We start from the raw sequence: 19,354 nt of genomic DNA, 5'->3' as shown, positions 1-19,354 counted from the left end.
TCACTGTTCTTCAACCATGGGGGCCTAGATGCTGTTGGACAACAACTCCCATCATCCTTGGACATTGGCTAAGCTGGCTGGGGTTGATGGGAGTTGTAGTCCGACAACGTCTAGGGACCCAAGGTTGAAGAACAGCCAGTTAGATAGATGCTAAGCAATTGCATTACTACAATACTGAAGCATCCACAATATCTTTGCGAGGAAGGAGGATGGGGAGAAAAACTAGAACAAATTGGCCTGGCCTCCAGTGACTCCCTTGACTGCCCCGCCAGGGCCTGTGGTTACCAGCCACCACTGCTGTTCATAGAATCATAGAATAGTAGAGTTGGAAGGGGCCTATAAGGCCATCAAGCCCAACCCCCTGCTCAATGCAGGAATCCAAATCAAAGCATTCCCAACAGATGGCTGTCCAGCTACAGATGCCTTCTTGATTGTGCCACAGTGTGCAGATATCCATCTGCATCAACTGGAAAGAGTGGCTAATTCATTCCACGCTCGGGGATGGTCCTCCCACCCCCGAAATAAGGCATGTGCCAATAGTGATGCATTTCCAGCACATGCAGAACACTTTTTTAAAAAAAAATGCTAGTCAACGATGCCTTCCATTATGGAATTTTAAGGAGGTTTTTGCTATCTGTTTTTACTTTACTTCATTGAATTGTTTCATTGTATTTGCATTGATTTTACGATTATCCATAAACAGTATGTAAATAACTGTTGTGAACCGCTTCAAGTCACCTGTGTAACAGGTGGTGTGTAAATCAAATTTAGTAACTTCATAAAATAGTGAATTTCATGGTTTCTGTTCCTCATCTGAGGTCCTGCTCCAGTAGCCTCTGGCAACTGAGGTTGGCTGGCTGTCTTCCTGGAGCAGAGCCTTCACAAGAGTGGCGCTAACCCTTATGGGCATGTCCTCGACATAGAGGTCCACTTAACACCAGAAGTGTATGCTTTCAAAAGCCAGACTAAAACCTGGCTCTTTAAGCAGACCTTTGGGCTTAGCTGGCTTTGTCGAGCCTTGCCTTCTATAAGGACTGGTTTCTGTTTTGTTCAATTTTTTGAGTTCTTGCTGAAATTAGTACATTTACTTGTGCTTAGTGGTAGATAGGGCTGGGAGAGAACTTTGATTCAGTCTGCATTTAAAGCCGAATCTATCAAATATGCACTTTCTGAAAAGATATGAGAATTGAAACACAGCCGTCCTTCAAAATTAGCACTTATCCAAATGTTGCAATGTAGTTTGCCAACCAATGTTAACTAAAATGCATATATTAGGGGAAACTGCACAAAAATGAATACCTTCATGAAAGTAACACACAAAATGCATTATATTAGGAGAAATTGATTGCAAAAACGTGTACATTAGTTGAAACTGAAGGCAAAAATGGGTTTGTTAGGAGAGCTTAGAACTAAAATGCTGAAGAATTTTCATAAGGATTTTTTTTTTAAAAAAACCAAATTGCTGCAGAAATGTAGAGAATTGAATTCAAGATTGGCAAATTGAGAAACGGAGAAAACTGAAATTGACCCATTTCCATAGGCAGTGTCTCTCCAGTGGAAGTTTCTTCCTAACCCTCCCTGGAGATGGTGGGGATTATACCTGGGTTCTCCTGCACGCAAAGCGTGTGCTCCCCCACTGAGCTACAGTCCCTTCCAAACAACACCTCCACATGCTGATGCACGCACAGTGTGTGGTGTGTGCACGTGTGGTGGCAACAGGTCAAACTTACATGTACTTTGTCATCAGCTTGCAGTGAAGGAAGGCGCAGCCAAGAATCAGCATAATCAGGAGCACGAAGAATACGCACATCAAGGTGATGAGCAGGTCTAGCTTCAATTCCTGCTCGTCCATGGAGTCTTCTTTGAAAAGAAAGTTTGTTTAAAGGAGAGGTGGTGCTTAATTCAAATCAAGAGCCCTTCGTTAATGGCATCTCCCTATACTTTTATCCACAATGAAGGCAGGGATGGGCATTAGTCTAAAGCAGGTGTGGGAGACATTTGGCCCTCCAGATATTGCTGACCTACAACTCCCATCAGCCCCAGAAAGCATGGCCAATGGCAAGGGATGATGGGAGGTACAGTTCAACAACATCTTGAAGGCCAAAGATTCTCCGAAAATGGTCTAAAGCAGTAGTTCCTGTCCCATCCAGAGCTGGAACCACGAGACGGAGACGCGGGTGCAATTGAATCTTGCTTTATTAGAGTAATGCATACATCTAGGACATTGTGCTTCATATACAAACCTGCCTTACTCACTAGAAACCCCTAACTACACTCTAGACATGCTCTGCGGTGCGTGAAGGAAGTTGACTCAGCGACTCCCCTCTTTGAGAGGCCAGCTTATGTAGGGAACGTTTTCGATTGTAATCTCTGACTCCTTCGTAAGTCCTGTCTCTGCCCTGTCCGTTTCTCACGGCGGCGGGCACAAAGCGAGGGAGTGTGTGTTTCCAACGGCTTGTTGGAAGACACCTGCTCTTGGGCTGCAGGCTCGAGGTCAGGAGGTGGTGTCACGCTGGAAGCGTCCTGGGAACTGCTTGGCAAGGGAGGAGTTGGTACAACCTCTGGGGCGTCCCCTGACGGGCCCTCAGGAACGACTGGGGGCGGCACACTCTCCTCTACAGAGCTCGCGCCACCCATGGGAATTGGCTGGAGTTCAAGTTCACTGCCCCCCCCAAGGCCCCGAGCAGACTCAACAACTCCTGGGTCTTCCGTGCCTTCTGGCAGCTGAGGCGCCTGAAACTCATGCCTCTCCCCTCCCTGCTCCTTCAGGGAGAGCCGAGGCTCAACAGTTCCCAAACTTTTGTCCCTACAGATCGCTTGAAAATGGCTGGTTGTCTTGGTGGACCATTTAATTGCTTGTTGTAGTAATTGTAATGCACTGTGCTAGAGGCTGTACGATCTTTAATATTATTGGTATTGCTTCTTTTAATTCCTATATTGCATTATAATTTGCATTCCACAGAATTCAAACTGTAACACAAGAAAACACAATATAAGAAATATTGCTTCTTTAATTTCTTACCCAGTATTACTTTGAATTACCATTCCATAGAACTCACACCATAATACAAGAAAAAAAACAATATCGGAAAGAAAAGGAGCAATAAAAATACAATTAAAAATCAATACGAATATTTAGCGCAGGCACGTCACAGACTGCCTGCATGACGTTCATGGACCACTGGTGGTCCAGAGACCACAGTTTGGGAACCCCTGGTCTAAACATCATTGGCCTTCAACTAGTGAGTCAGGAGCCACCAGCGCAGGGATTGAAAAGCTGTGCTGCTCCTCCAGACGATGCTGGACTATAACATCTCCTTGACCATTAGCCATGCTGGCTACTGCAGTTGCTGTTGGACTCCAGCATGTGGAGGTCCACTCCTTCCCCACCCCTTCAGTAGTGGACCACAGTTGGGGACAGGGGAGACATTAGATGCAGCTTGCACTTAAAGATCGAACCCTGTAAATGTTGTACAGTAATTATGGTAAGGGTCTTTTTTTAGGGTAAATGTGGTAAGTAGAGTGAGTGAGAAGGGAGAGTACATGTGTTGGAATGTTGAGGAATGCTGAGTTGTGATTGGTTGAGCGTCTGGGTGATTGAACGTATAAATGAGAGAATGACAGTTGTTAGTGGGTTGTTGTTGGTTCTGGGTTTTCGGGGGCGGAGTTGTGTTTAGGCGGGTAATGAGGCAGGTTTTAGGACTAAGATATATAAAGAGAAAACTATTATATGTAACCACACGCATGTTGACTGAACTTAAAGTAATCTTGTTTATTCCTTGTGTTAATAAATAGTTTTCGTTTAACAACACACCTGATCCTTGGCTGGGATATTACACACCTGAAGAGTGGGTAGAGCAAACACCAAAGCAGGGAACAGTATCAATGGTGGCAGCGGTGAAGGGATAGCGTAACAGCAGCAGGTATCCAAAAGCAACCCAGGGCTGTAATCAAAGGCAGAAAGATACAGGGGGGTTGTGGCCTGTAAGTGCACCCAGACACTACGTAGCAATAGGCCAGGAGGAGTCTAAAGCACAGTCTTAGGGCAGTATTGCATTACAGAGTGTCAGGTGGTGGCGCCTAGTAGTGGGATCGTGAGAGACCTGTGCTGGGGCCAGTGTGAAAGATCCATTACGAGACCAGACCCTGAGTAGATCTGACAACGTGAACCGTCAACGTGAACACAGCTGCCCTTCCAAATTCGATCTTCTCCAAACTTTGTGATGGAGTTCTCCAACCAAACAACGTTTTTAGAAGAATGCACATTAGGGGAATATGTGCATAAAGATTAATACATTTGTGAAAATGCCATACAGAATTGCAGTATTTTGGCAAAATGTACTTGCAAAAACGTGTGTATTAGCCAAAATGCATCGAAATATGTGCTTATTAAGAGAAATTCACATTCAACTGCTGATCAGTTTCTGTAAGGCTTTTAAAAAAAATGCAAATTGCTGCAGAAATGTGGAAAACTGAATTGAAGATGTGTAAACTGAGAAAAGGAGAGGAACTGAAACTGGCAAATTGGTCCTAGGTCTGGAAAGGTTGATGGTGGTTGTTCCAGATCTGTTTGAGAGACAGTGGCTTCAGCATCGCCACTAAACGACATTTCAAGCTTTTGGAGGGTGGCAAATCTCCCTTTAATGAGTTTTAACTTCCTGCTATGTTGATAGTTTTAGCAACTGACTCAGCTGTTTTATACACCTCTCATCAGGCTGTTGTTTTAATGACTGAATCAACATATTGCATCTGTTTCTCGTTATCTGTGCCTCTTTTTCCAATCTTGAGCAGGCCCTTCTGGAGGCTGAAAGGAGGTGTAGGAACTTTTCTAAAATAATATAAAATAAAGATAATCTCTTTACATGGGGTTCTCAGTGCATACCCCGCCTCCAAATATCAATTTTTTTGATTGCATCCATACCTCTCTAGCTGATCCAGTAACACTGCAATGTCAGGTGCCCCTGCACTGTTTAAGATTCCCAAGATTCTTTGGGGTGGAGGAAGCCATGACACCTTAAATTGGTGTCAAAATGGAATACGTTTGTAGGGTTAGATACTTGACCCCTAAGTGCTACTGTACTTTACTTGAAGAGACCGAAATAAAGCTATCCCTTGAGGCGATGAATATAGACTACTGGCTGGAGTTCCATTTAAAACTCATGCAGCCCCTGTGTTGAAACAGCTGCACTGGTTGCCAATTCATCTCTGGGCCAAATTCAAGATACTCACAATAGTGTTTAAAGGCCTAAATTAGCTTTGATTGATTGATTGATTGATTGATTGATTGATTGCATTTATATACCGCCCCATAGCCGAAGCTTTCTGGCCGGTTTACAACCATTAAAAACATGAAAAACAAATATACAAATTTTAAAAAACACATTTTTAAAAAGCCATTTCAAAACACATTCTAAAACGCCTGGAGAAGAGGCCACAAATGTCTGAAAGAGGACTCCTTTCTCTACAGATCGTCTCAAACGGGACCCTCTTGGGAGCTCTGCTGCCCCCAGAAATTCAGGGAGGTGGCAGCCTTTGCACTGTGGAATTTCCCCCCCAGAGAGGTGCGTCTGGCACCTTTGTCGTACAGCTTTTGCCACATACTGAAGACACATCTCTTTTTTGCCTCTAGCCTTTGACAGTTACGGTATCTTGTTTTGTGGGATGCATTTTTTTTTCCTGCTTCATGGGCACCTTACCTTGATATAAGTGTGGCGTTATAAGGATGTAGAACAGTAGGAAAATATATGAGAAGATCATTGTTTCTTCAGCTGTTGGCTTTCCCCAATCTGATTGCATATTATAGTGACGGGTCTTGGAACTGCGTGACACCCCTAGCATTCTTAACAACATTCTGACAGCATAATCTATTCCTGTGACAAGGTGGAGCAAGGGACCAAGTGGACAGGTCTTCCTGGATCCATCCAGGTCAATGTTGCTGGACCCAAGGTTCATCTCGTCTGCTGTTCTGCTTCCCAATGGCTAGGGAGATGCCTACAGGAGGCCCACAAGCGGCGGCAGATGGTGGCTCCATGTCAGTGGGGCAGTCTGAACTTCCAAGGAGATGTCCATGGTGCTGAAGTGGTGGCTGGTGACTCCATTCATTTTTTTCCCCGGCTGAATTTATTATGTTCTGTTCCATTTCAAACGGTATCTTGCTGGATCGCCTGGAGGGATTGGGAATAGGAGGTACAGTATTAAACTGGTTCCGTTCCTTTCTCTCCGATAGACACCAGCAGGTGGCATTGGGAGATGAGGTTTCAGACCCTTGGCCCCTCAATTGCGGTGTGCCACAGGTCTCTATCCTCTCTCCCATGCTATTTAACATTTATGTAAAACCGCTGGGACCTATCATCAGGAGGTTTGAAATCTTGAATAAAAAAATTTATATCAAATACATCAGGAAATAAACAAAACGTCTGCATTTGTGCTTCATGGGCACCTTACCTTGACATAAGTGTGGCGTTATAAATATACAGAACAGTAGGAACAAATATGAGATGTTCATAGTTTCTTCACCTGTTGGCTGTTCCCAAACTGATTGCATATTATAGTGACGGGTCTTGGAACTGCGTGACACCCCTAGCATTCTTAACAACATTCTAACAGCATAATCTATTCCTGTGACAAGGTGGAGCAAGGGACCCAGTGGGCGAGTCTCCATAAGGACATAATAAAGGTCTTGCTGGATCCATCCAGGCCAATGTTGCTGGACCCAAAGGTTTATTTATTTATTTATTTATTTTATTTTATTACATTTCTAAACCGCCCTATAGCAACAAGCTCTCAGGGCGGTGTACAACAAGATAAGATCTCGTCTGCTGTTCTGCTTCCCAATGGCTAGGGAGATGCCTGCAGGAGGCATACTGAAGACACATCTCTGTTTTGCCTCTAGCCTTTGACAGTTACGGTATCTTGTTTTGTGGGATGCATTTTTTTTTCCTGCTTCATGGGCACCTTACCTTGATATAAGTGTGGCGTTATAAGGATGTAGAACAGTAGGAAAATATATGAGAAGATCATTGTTTCTTCAGCTGTTGGCTTTCCCCAATCTGATTGCATATTATAGTGACGGGTCTTGGAACTGCGTGACACCCCTAGCATTCTTAACAACATTCTGACAGCATAATCTATTCCTGTGACAAGGTGGAGCAAGGGACCAAGTGGACAGGTCTTCCTGGATCCATCCAGGCCAATGTTGCTGGACCCAAGGTTCATCTCGTCTGCTGTTCTGCTTCCCAATGGCTAGGGAGATGCCTACAGGAGGCCCACAAGCGGCGGCAGATGGTGGCTCCATGTCAGTGGGGCAGTCTGAACTTCCAAGGAGATGTCCATGGTGCTGAAGTGGTGGCTGGTGACTCCATGTCAGTGGGGCATTGGAATCCGCTGTGGGTTTTAGTCCAAACTTTCTGTTTGGGGAATAGGGCTCAGCAACTGGGGTAGCTCCTTGAAAGTTTGGACTAACCCCAGAGCAGATTCCACTACCTCACTGGCATGGAACCACCAGCCACCACTGCCCAGAAGCCAAGGCTTGAAATCTATCACCCATTCCTGTTACTGTTTAGGGAAAGGTCCATAGTGCAGTGGCATTGCCCAAGCTTTGCATGCCAAAGATCCCAGGTTCAATCCCCAGCATCTCCAGGCAGGGCTGGGAATGTCCCTTGCCTGAAATCTGAGGAGATGCTGCCAGTCAGTGTTATCAAAGTTGAGATGGATGGATCTATGGTATGACCTAGTATAAGGTCTACGCAATGGCATAATGGCGCCAAACATGGAAGGCCCATTTAGCCATCGCATTTGATAGGCACTGAATTATCTCATCTGATCTTTCACAAATTTGCCAAATCCCACTTTTAAAGCCCTTAGCTAGTGACCATCACCATGTGTGTCTGTTGTTGGGTAGGAGTTTAGATTGTTGCAATGCATTGTATGTGGGGCTGCAATTGAAGATTATCTGGCAACTGCGGTTAGTACGGAACATGGCTGCAAGAGTGCTAATTGGGACCAGCATTATCATGATATGACACCAGTACTTTATCATCTTCACTGGCTCCTGGTCCATTTCCAGGTCAAATTCAAAGTGCTGGTTCAGACTTTCAAAGCTTATCATCATCATCATTATTGATCACAAGCTGAATATGAGAGAACAGTGTAATGTGGCTACAAAAGAGGCAAATGCTATTTTAGGCTGTGTTAACAGGAGTACAGTTTCCAAATCTCGTGAAGCACTAGTTCCCTGGTTCTGGACACTGCACTTAAGAAGGATGCAGACAAACTGGAACAGGTTCAGAGGAGGGCAATGAGGATGATCAGGGGAATGGAAACAAGGCCCCATGAGGAGAGACCGAAAGAACTGGGCATGTTTAGCCTTAAGGAGAGAAAAGTGAGGGGGAGATATGATAGCACTCTGCAAGTCCTTGAAAGGTTGCCACACAGAGGAGGGCCAGGATTTCTTCTCAGTCATCCCAGAGTGAAGGACATAGAATAATGGGCTCAAGTTACCAATTTCGGCTGAACATCAGGAAAAACTTCCTAACTGGTAGAGCAGTACAACAATGAAACCAATGACCCAGGGAGGTGGTGGGCTTTCCAACACTGGCGGCATTTTGGAGGCAGCTGGACAGCCACCTGCTGTGCCGGGGATGCTTTAAGTTGGATTCCTGCATTGAGCAGGGGGTTGGACTTGATGGCCTTATAGGCCCCTTCCAACTCTATGATTCTATGACTCATCATCATCATTATTTAGATTCATTAGTCACTTGATACCCGAAGGTCTCCAAGCAACTTACAATGTTAAAAACAAAAACAAATATCCTATAAAAATAAAACAGTAAAACAACCACCACCACCCTCCAATGCAGCCACAGGAAGCTTTGCAGCATGCTAAGATCAAACAACACCATCTCATTCTATCAAATGCTTGCGGCAAAAGGTAGGACTTTACTGAAATGTCAATGAAGATACCAGGTGGTCCTCACTGGGAAGAGCATTCCACAGATGGAGAGCCAGAAATGAAATTATCATCATCATCACCCTTAACACCTGCCAGCCGTGCATGAATAAGATACACATTTCAGGTGCTGGAAATGTTCAGCCACGAATGTGAATCTACTGCATGTGCAGTGGAAGTGCCAGGCAGCATATAATTTCTGGGGACGAAAAATACTCATGATACCAGGGACAAGGTGGGGTTAAGCCCGATGCTGACTGTGTTTAACTGGATAAAGTCTGGCATCCCAGATGGTATGAAATCTTTAATAGCAAGTTAATCTCAGCGAGAAGCAAATTGGCACACAAGTGGGGAAATCCACAATCTCTGACCATGTGGGAATGGCTGCTGAAGTGCTTAGATCCCGCAGAGGTGGACATATTAACAAGATTTGATACTCCGGAGGAATGGTAGTATCTATAATACTCTGTTCGCTGATAAATGCATGTGCTTTGTAAATTACTATAAACACCACTGCAAACATTTACAGCTTTCTAGGAATTACCTCTGCAATTTGTCAATATTTCTTGTTTTCTGAAAAATTGGATAATTTTGAAATTGTGTATGTGTTCTGTATATTTATGTGTGTACACACACACACCCTTTATATTTCCTTTGTCCACTTGTTAAAATAATCAAGTGGTTTCTTTCCCAATTCTCTTCAGTGCAATGAGGTCTCATAATGCCTTTGTCTGCATGTCACTTTAAACCAGGGGAAGCCAATCAGGTGCCCTCCAGATGTTATTGGACTCCAACTCCCATCAGCCCCATCCAGCATGGCCAGTGGTCAGGGATGATCAGAGCTTGGAAAAGTTACTTTTTTGAACTACAACTCCCATCAGCCCAATCCACTGGCCATGCTGGCTGGGGCTGATGGGAGTTGTAGTTCAAAACAAGTAAATGTAAAATGTAAATTTAATTTTTAGGTCGCCTATCTGGCCAAAGCCACTCTAGGCGACGTACATATTAAATTCCAATAAAATACAATAAAATACAGGAAATACAATAAAATATTATATACTCAACAAACCAAAAAAACCAAAGTAACTTCCAAGCTCTGGGGATGATGGACTTGTAGTTCAACAACATCGATAGAGCACCATGTTGGCTAGCCTGGCTTTAAACTATGGTTAACTAAACTATGGTTTCCAAGTGAACTTGCACTGTGCTGGTACAGGCTGATAAAATCGTGGGCACCTCGCTCCTCTCCCTCTCCTGTTTGTGCCAGGCTGCCAGAAGCTATATAATAGTTTGGCTTAGTGTTACATCCAAACCTGGCCTTGCTGAAAGTGGCAGAGCATTGAAAGCAGAAGGTCTCAGGTTCAATCCCCGGCATCTCTAATAGAAGGGACTCCTGCCTGAAACCCTGAAGAGGTGCTACCAGTCAGTGTAGACCAGGGTTCCAATTTTTTTTCCCCCACCATGGATCACGTGAAAATTGCTGAGGGTCTTGACGGACCACTTAATGGTTTTTCTGCCTGCTGTAGCATTTGTAATGCTCTGTGCTAGGTGCTGTATGATTTTAAATTGTATTTTAGTGCTTCTTTTATTTCATATACATTGTATTTCATTGCCTTCCATAGAATCCAGATTGTAATACAAACACAATTAAAATAAATAAATAAGAGAAGCAATTAAAATCAAATTAAAAATCAATAGGAACATTTGCTGTGACGGATGTGCAATTTGGCCATCTTCAATCACAGATTCAGTCACACCGTGGACCACCTGAATAAAGCTTGTGGAGCACTGATGGTCCTGCAGACCACAGTTTGGGAGCCCATGGTGTAGACAATACTAAGCAAGATGGACAAATGGTCTGATCTGGTACAAGGTAGCTCCCTATGTTCCTGTGTGTGAACCAGGCCATTGAAACATACAAAAGCTAGTTAAAATCAGAGCTTGGAAGATTACTTTTAAAAAGTAATAAATTACAGTTACAATTACTTGGCCCAAAAAGTAGTAATTACCGTTACAATTACAATTGCTCTGAAAGTAACTGATTACTTTGCTTTTTCTCAAAAGTAATCACTACAATTACATTTCAGTTACTTTTTTAAAAAAACTCCTACAAGGTGCTGGCCTTGGCTGCTGCACATCTAAGAAGCCTAAAACAATATTAAAAATAAACACACACACACAGGGGGTAGTAGAATAAAAAAATTTATCCATAAGATTAACATAATGGCATAACAGAATCTCACATCCCCCCAAGCAATGAAGATACCCCAACTCTTGAAATCAAATTTTACACTTGAAATGCTTTTATAATATGTTTCTGTTATGTCTCAAAAGAACAAGATGCTCAAAGAGCATGTCAGACAAGGAATGTCTTTTTACAGTCATTACGTTGCCACCAGTACTGAACAGGCGTTCTACTGCGGCGCTTGAAGGCATGCCTGTGTTGTGCTGCAAAAAACACCGCAGCACACGTGGAAAGCCATGGAGTGATGACACTTCCCTGCTGGGAGACCTCAGGTACCTCACCAGTTCCTCCTCCGCAGTGTCCACTGCTGACTTCTTGCCCTGGGGCAGAAAGTTAAAGAAGTCATCTTCTAAGTCATCTCCTTCCTGGTCTTTATCTGAAGACTGATCACTGTCCTCATTAAGTACACCCATCTTTATTTCAGCTTTCAACAAGTCTTCCATTGTGTATCTAAGAAAGAGAGAGGATATGTTAACACATATATGTTAGGAAACCATCATCTGCTCTTCATTTCCTGATGCTTGTCATGTCCCCTGGTTCAGGGTCCAGCCTGAACCTGTGGATGATGACATGGAAGGTAGGAAGGTGACCAAGTCACCACACTCATGGGGCAGCACAGCAGACCCTTAAGGATTACCTGCAGCAACCCAAGGTTGTGATGAGGAGCCCCAGGAAGAAAAGGCCCAACCCCTGCCTACCACCTTAAGCCCTCTGATGCCTCCCTTGATTAAAGCTCTGAGTCCACCTGTCATTGGCTCTGGCTCCACCTACTGTTGGGCTCCCTGTTATCCGCCCTACCAGTCCCAATGGGCACCAGCCAGCATTGACTGGATGCAGAATTCCACATTCTAAGAATCTCATCTTGGTTTGGTTTGGGTTTTTGAAGCAAGATCCAATAAATCATAAGGCTGAGAAGTGGAGTGGGAAGGATTTTAATTTTAAGAATAGCTACTGTATTTCTCGCTAGGCTTAAAGGCTGGAATGTGTTGGAATACATTTCCAAAGACTTCTTTAAGGAGGCAGATTTATATCCAGGAGGTAGATATTGATACATTTAATTTACTTGCAAATTGAACTGATAACCTGCAGATTGTTTAGACCAAAGCTGTGTTTGTTAAGAAGTTAATTACCTCTTACAAGTGATTCCTGCTAAGGCTATTAAAACAAGATGCCAGGCAATCAATGCAATAGCACCTCTGATGCAATAGTGGCTGGCCTAACTAGTCCTGCAGGCTGTAGGTTCGCCATCTCTGCCTTACTGTGATATTAGAACAAGGTCACAGGCTTTTGATGACATCTGATGGAATTTTATAAGGTATACAAACATGATGTAAGCAGACAACTACCAGTTGTTGCCAAGACAATTTGGTTTTCATAAAGGTTTTAAGTTAATAGCTTGCTGTAAAATATTTTGAATTTGGTGATCCATCCACCATTTCTGTTAATGGTTTTATTGAGATTCTTATGTTGGTTATATTGTGGTCAAGATAATGGTACTGTATTTTTTCTTTTCTTTTTAAGCAAAACAAATTAAAACAGAACAAAAAAATTATTGATTAGATTTGTTTGTTGCTTGTTACTGGAAGGTCTTCATTTCCTTGAGGCCAAGGTGGCAGACCTGGAAAAGCTGAGAGAGGCAGAGAGGTGTGTGGAGGAGGCCGTCAGGGACGTTATAGCTGTGTCCCACTCCAGCGATGATAGCTCTCCTGCTATCATGGAGAACGATGGTCTCGGGGAAGGAGAGCATCCAGCTGAGGAAGAGGGAAACAATCCCTTAGAAGGGACCCATTCCTTGGGGGATGAGCAGCTATCCTCTCGTGCCGAGGATATATCTCCAGGGGGTGGAGGGATCCTTGTAGTGGGTGATTCGATCATTAGGAACATAGACAGTGGGGTGTGTGATGGGCGTGTAGACCGCAAGGTGTTTTGCCTGCCTGGTGCGAAGGTTGCGGATATCGCCCGTCGTTTAGATAGTTTGGTAGACAGTGCTGGGGAGGAGTCAGTGGTCGTGGTGCACGTTGGCACCAACGACATGGGGAAATGCAGCCGTGAGGTCCTGGAAGCAAAATTTAGGTTGCTAGGTAGGATGCTGAAAGCCAGGACCTCCAAGGTGTCTTTCTCTGAAATGCTACCGGTTCCACGCGCAGGACCAGCCAGACAGGCCCAGCTTTGCAGTCTCAATGCGTGGATGAGACGATGGTGTCGGGTGGAAGGGTTTAGATTTGTTAGGCACTGGGGAACATTTTGGGACAAGCCGGGCCTGTACAAAAGGGACGGGCTCCACTTGAACCAGAATGGAACCAGACTGCTGGCACTTAAAATTAAAAAGGTGGCAGAGCAGCTTTTAAACTGACTGAGGGGGGAAACCCGACAGGAGCTGAGAAAGGTCCGGTTCGGAATAAACCTCCCCCCTGGGATAAAAACCAAAGAAATGATGAAATTTTAAAAGGGGTAGGCCTAGAAGTAGGCATTGTGAGAGCAGGGGCACAGGATATAAATTCAGAAGAGCAAAATTACCACAGGCCAAACCATAAGTGCCCAACACACTTGAAGAGAGACACTGCTTACAAGTGCCTGTACGCTAATGCTAGGAGCCTCCGAACCAAGATGGGAGAACTGGAGTGCTTGGTCTTAGAGGAGAGCATTGATATAGTGAGCATAACGGAGACCTGGTGGAATGGAGAAAACCAGTGGGATACGGTTATCCCTGGATATAAACTATATCGGAAGGACAGGGAAGGACGTATTGGTGGCGGAGTCTCTCTATACGTGAAAGAAGGCATTGAATCCAGCAAGCTCGAAACCCCTAAAGAGGCGGACTCCTCCGCAGAATCGTTGTGGGTGCTGATACCATGCCCCAGGAGGGATTTAATACTGGGAACGATCTATCGTCCCCCTGATCAAAATGCTGAGGGAGACCTTGAGATGAGATATAAAATTGAGGAAGCATCCAAACTAGGACATGTGGTAGTGATGGGTGACTTCAACTACCCGGACATAGACTGGCCGCATATGTGTTCCAGTCATGACAAAGAAGCAAAGTTTCTAGATATTCTAAATGACTATTCCCTAGACCAGTTGGTCATGGAACTGACCAGAGGGATGGCAACCCTGGACTTAATCCTCAGTGGGGACCGGGACCTGGTGCGAGATGTAAGTGTTGTTGAACTGATTGGGAGCAGTGACCACAGTGCTATTAAATTAAACATACATGTAAATGGCCAATTGCCAAGAAAATCCAACACGGTCACATTTGACTTCAAAAGAGGAAACTTCACAAAAATGAGGGGATTGGTAAAAAGAAAGCTGAAAAACCAAGTCGAGAGGGTCACATCACTCAAAAATGCTTGGAAGTTGTTTAAAAACACTATATTAGAAGCTCAACTGGAGTGCATACCGCAGATCAGAAAAGGTACCGCCAGGGCCAAGAAGATGCCAGCATGGTTAACGAGCAAAGTCAAGGAAGCTCTTAGAGGCAAAAAGTCTTCCTTCAGAAAATGGAAGTCTTGTCCGAATGAAGAAAATAAAAAAGAACACAAACTCTGGCAAAAGAAATGCAAGAAGACAATAAGGGATGCTAAAAAAGAATTTGAGGAGCACATTGCTAAGAACATAAAAACCAACAACAAAAAATTCTATAAATACTTTCAAAGCAGGAGACCATCTAGGGAGGCGATTGGACCCTTGGATGATAAGGGAGTCAAAGGTGTACTAAAGAACGATAAGGAGATTGCAGAGAAGCTAAATGAATTCTTTGCATCTGTCTTCACAGTGGAAGATATAGGGCAGATCCCTGAACCTGAACTAACATTTGCAGGAAGGGATTCTGAGGAACTGAGACAAATAGTGGTAACGAGAGAGGAAGTTCTAGGCTTAATGGACAATATAAAAACTGACAAATCACCGGGCCCAGATGGCATCCACCCGAGAGTTCTCAAAGAACTCAAAGGTGAAATTGCTGATCTGCTAACTAAAATACGTAACTTGTCCCTCGGGTCCTCCTCCATGCCTGAGGACTGGAAAGTGGCAAATGTAACGCCAATCTTCAAAAAGGGATCCAGAGGGGATCCCGGAAATTACAGGCCAGTTAGCTTAACTTCTGTCCCTGGAAAACTGGTAGAAAGTATTATTAAAGCTAGATTAACTAAGCACATAGAAGAACAAGCCTTGCTGAAGCAGAGCCAGCATGGCTTCTGCAAGGGAAAGTCCTGTCTCAGTAACCTACTAGAATTCTTTGAGAGTGTCAACAAGCATATAGATAGAGGTGATCCAGTGGACATAGTGTACTTAGACTTTCAAAAAGCGTTTGACAAGGTACCTCACCAAAGGCTTCTGAGGAAGCTTAGCAGTCATGGAATAAGAGGAGAGGTCCTCTTGTGGATAAGGAATTGGTTAAGAAGCAGAAAGCAGAGAGTAGGAATCAACGGACAGTTCTCCCAATGGAGGGCTGTAGAAAGTGGAGTCCCTCAAGGATCGGTATTGGGACCTGTACTTTTCAACTTGTTCATTAATGACCTAGAATTAGGAGTGAGCAGTGAAGTGGCCAAGTTTGCTGATGACACTAAATTGTTCAGGGTTGTTAAAACAAAAAGGGATTGCGAAGAGCTCCAAAAAGATCTCTCCAAACTGAGTGAATGGGCGGAAAAATGGCAAATGCAAATCAATATAAACAAGTGTAAAATTATGCATATTGGAGCAAAAAATCTTCATTTCACATATACGCTCATGGGGTCTGAACTGGCGGTGACCAACCAGGAGAGAGACCTCGGGGTTGTAGTGGACAGCACGATGAAAATGTCGACCCAGTGTGCGGCAGCTGTGAAAAAGGCAAATTCCATGCTAGCGATAATTAGGAAAGGTATTGAAAATAAAACAGCCGATATCATAATGCCGTTGTATAAATCTATGGTGCGGCCGCATTTGGAATACTGTGTACAGTTCTGGTCGCCTCATCTCAAAAAGGATATTATAGAGTTGGAAAAGGTTCAGAAGAGGACAACCAGAATGATCAAGGGGATGGAGCGACTCCCTTACGAGGAAAGGTTGCAGCATTTGGGGCTTTTTAGTTTAGAGAAAAGGCGGGTCAGAGGAGACATGATAGAAGTGTATAAAATTATGCATGGCATTGAGAAAGTGGATAGAGAAAAGTTCTTCTCCCTCTCTCATAATACTAGAACTCGTGGACATTCAAAGAAGCTGAATGTTGGAAGATTCAGGACAGACAAAAGGAAGGACTTCTTTACTCAGCGCATAGTTAAACTATGGAATTTGCTCCCACAAGATGCAGTAATGGCCACCAGCTTGGACGGCTTTAAAAGAAGATTAGACAAATTCATGGAGGACAGGGCTATCAATGGCTACTAGCCATGATGGCTGTGCTGTGCCACCCTAGTCAGAGGCAGCATGCTTCTGAAAACCAGTTGCCGGAAGCCTCAGGAGGGGAGAGTGTTCTTGCACTCGGGTCCTGCTTGCGGGCTTCCCCCAGGCACCTGGTTGGCCACTGTGAGAACAGGATGCTGGACTAGATGGGCCACTGGCCTGATCCAGCAGGCTCTTCTTATGTTCTTATGTTCTTAAAGCATTTGGCGTTGGGAGGAAATGCAATTTTAGATTGAATACTCAGAGTGGAGAGCTCAGGGGATTAGGAATCCCCTGTTGTTCCAAACTCAGCCACTGCTTTTTAATGCTTTTATTTATTGTGCTGGTTGAAGTGCCTTGATCAGAGGCTCCATTCAGGCTCTTTGATTCCCCCCCTCCCCTCTCTCCATTGGCTTTAAGATTTGTGTATGATGCTTGTAAGCAATTTGGCTACTTGCGGGGCTGCTACTGCTGTCTGACAAATGCAGAACCTCTGGCTTAAGGTCTGCAACAAAGGGCCCCTTTGATCAGACTGGTTTGTTAAATAAACACCTGAATGCTCGTTTTTATTTCTTTATCCAAAATGGGTTTGATCCAGACAAGGTTAGTTGAACTTGCTTCCCACTGAAATCAGTGGGACTGGATTTAGTGATGACTAACGCCTCACATCAGATTTCAAAGGGACCCCGGTTCATCTCTCTGCATCATACAAACTCTCATGGCTTCCCCCAAAGAATCATGGGAACTGTAGTTTCTTAAAGGTCCTGAGAGCCCTCTATTCCCGTCACAGAGCTACAAGTCCTTGAGTTCCCTCAGGGAAGAGGGATTGATTGTTAAACCACTGTGAGAGCTGAGGCTCTGAGGGGGGAATAGGTGTCTCCTAACAACTCTCAGCACCTTTCCCAAACTGCAGTTCCCAGGATTCTTTGGGGAAAAAACATGACTCTGTAATATGAGGTGAGGCTCTGTGGCATGTGAACCCAGGAGGCTTGGAGGCCCACCAGCCCAGTGGTCATCCATGGTCCACACTTCTTTAAGTTCTGGAAAAGACTGGCGTTTTAATCCCTAATTTAAATCAGTGATGTGCATTTTGTTTTTGTTGCAGTATTGCCAAATCTTTGGAACATGGATAGTGAATTTGCCATCCCTGAGCAGAAACAAGTAGAAAATAATGAAGAACTGGCAAACTCTTATGAGAGAAAGCTAATTGAGGTAAGAAAGTTTTACTGTATGAAAAGAGTTAGAAAAATATTTCTTCTGTGGAATCTGAAAGAAGTTCTACAATCCTGTCCTAATGTTTAATGGCCTTTCATTTGTCTTTCTTTCTTGAAGTTTAACTAATTTAGAAACTTAGGTTTTCTAGTTTTAGCTTCTGTTTTTTCTTTTTCAAGAAACCATGGCTTGGTGCAAACAAGAGCATGTGTGCACCCCTAGAGAGGAAACCATGACCACTTTGCTCCTCCCTGGTTGCTTTGCTGCTGCGCTGCGCTGATCTAAGCCATGATTTAGCTTAGGGTGTCAGCTGAACCCAAGCTCATGGTTTAGCCCTCTCCAGAGAAAGCATGAACTATAATTAGTTTGTCTTATGGTTTATGATGAAATTATTAGCAATTTTAAAGATGCAAACAGGTTGAGATAATGCATTGCCTTTGTTCAAGTCACATTCTGAGAAATGTGCATGTCTGGGGGAGCAAATATCCCAAAGAATTAATACCTTTGGAAATGTGAATATTTAGGAGGTTTGGGTTGATTATCCAGAGCTAGCCATTGCCAGGGCTAGCTGAACTAACAAGGAGGATGAAAAGCAGCTGGGTTTGCTGTGATGTTTGCACATTAAGTGGACAATGTCTAAGCTTAAGTCTCATTATCCTTTAGGGGTTCTTATAATTTACATTTCCCCTTTCTGGCTAGTAATGCTTATTTCCTGAAATGGAACCAAGGAGAGGTGGGATCGACACACTGGATGACTCTTCATTAGAGAGGCAGAATTCAGCTTTCCTTGTGGTTTTCAGTTCTGTGCAATTTGGGACCCTATTCATGATACGCTTTTCTTTATGAGATAAACTTGTGAAGTCCTTCCGCTTTAAAACATGAGTTTAGCCAGAGCAGCAGCAGCAGCAACTAACTAGGGTGGTGGAAGCCACTTTGTTACTCTTCTGGCTGTGCAGAGAACAAAATATGAGGAAGGCGATGTTCTAAAAGAGGCTTACATGCACTGAATCATAAAAGTTCCATGTCTATTGATCATAGCCTGGAGTCTCTGTTTTCAGAGGTAGGCCATATAACCACTGGAAGCTTTCCAATCCAGTGAGTGGAAGACATAGGATTGATTGTTGCTGTTAATATAACAATGCCAGTTGTGTGATGTTTTAGAGTACAAGGGGACAAATTCTCCCCACACCTGATGTACAGCAACACACTGGACACGCAGGATTTCTTTGGAGCTGAAATGTATTGTTGACCTTCGTTGTTTTAAGTTATTGTGACCTCAGAAGTTAAGTGGTGGTTAACAAAGATCCTTTTGTATATTGTCAGTTTCTAGGCCTAAGTGCTGAACAGTGGTGGTTGGTAGGTCAGAAAGTAGGGAGGTCAACAGAAGGCAGTGTCCTACCTGAAGTCAAGAGATCCAGTCTCAGATGCGGCTATGATTTTTTCTCTTTTTATTAAAGTTACAGTTACATCAAAAGCAGTGTGCCTCATTAACTTAACTACACTTTCTAGGAACTTTTGCCCTGACTAACTCTGACTAAGCATGATTTTGCAGCGCTATGACGTTGACTCAGCAATGAACCCCTCCCCTGCGT

The 19,354-nt window shown here is 43.9% G+C and overlaps 1 protein-coding gene across 2 annotated transcripts in view; it reads left to right on the top strand.

Moving 5' to 3' along the window:
- The window catches only part of SNX29 (sorting nexin 29), a 301,418-nt gene that overhangs the window by 97,353 nt on the left and 184,711 nt on the right, over positions 1-19,354 (top strand). For both annotated transcript variants that reach the window (XM_061599557.1, XM_061599558.1), the window contains exon 15: positions 17,656-17,762. In XM_061599557.1, the coding sequence (XP_061455541.1) occupies positions 17,656-17,762 (107 nt within the window). The remainder of the gene's footprint in view (positions 1-17,655; positions 17,763-19,354) is intronic.

Source organism: Rhineura floridana, chromosome 17 (assembly GCF_030035675.1).
Source record: "Rhineura floridana isolate rRhiFlo1 chromosome 17, rRhiFlo1.hap2, whole genome shotgun sequence".
Taxonomy (NCBI): Eukaryota; Metazoa; Chordata; class Lepidosauria; order Squamata; family Rhineuridae; genus Rhineura; species Rhineura floridana.
The sequence above is the reverse complement of the archived record's forward strand: the minus strand, read 5'-3'. Positions and strand labels throughout refer to the sequence as shown.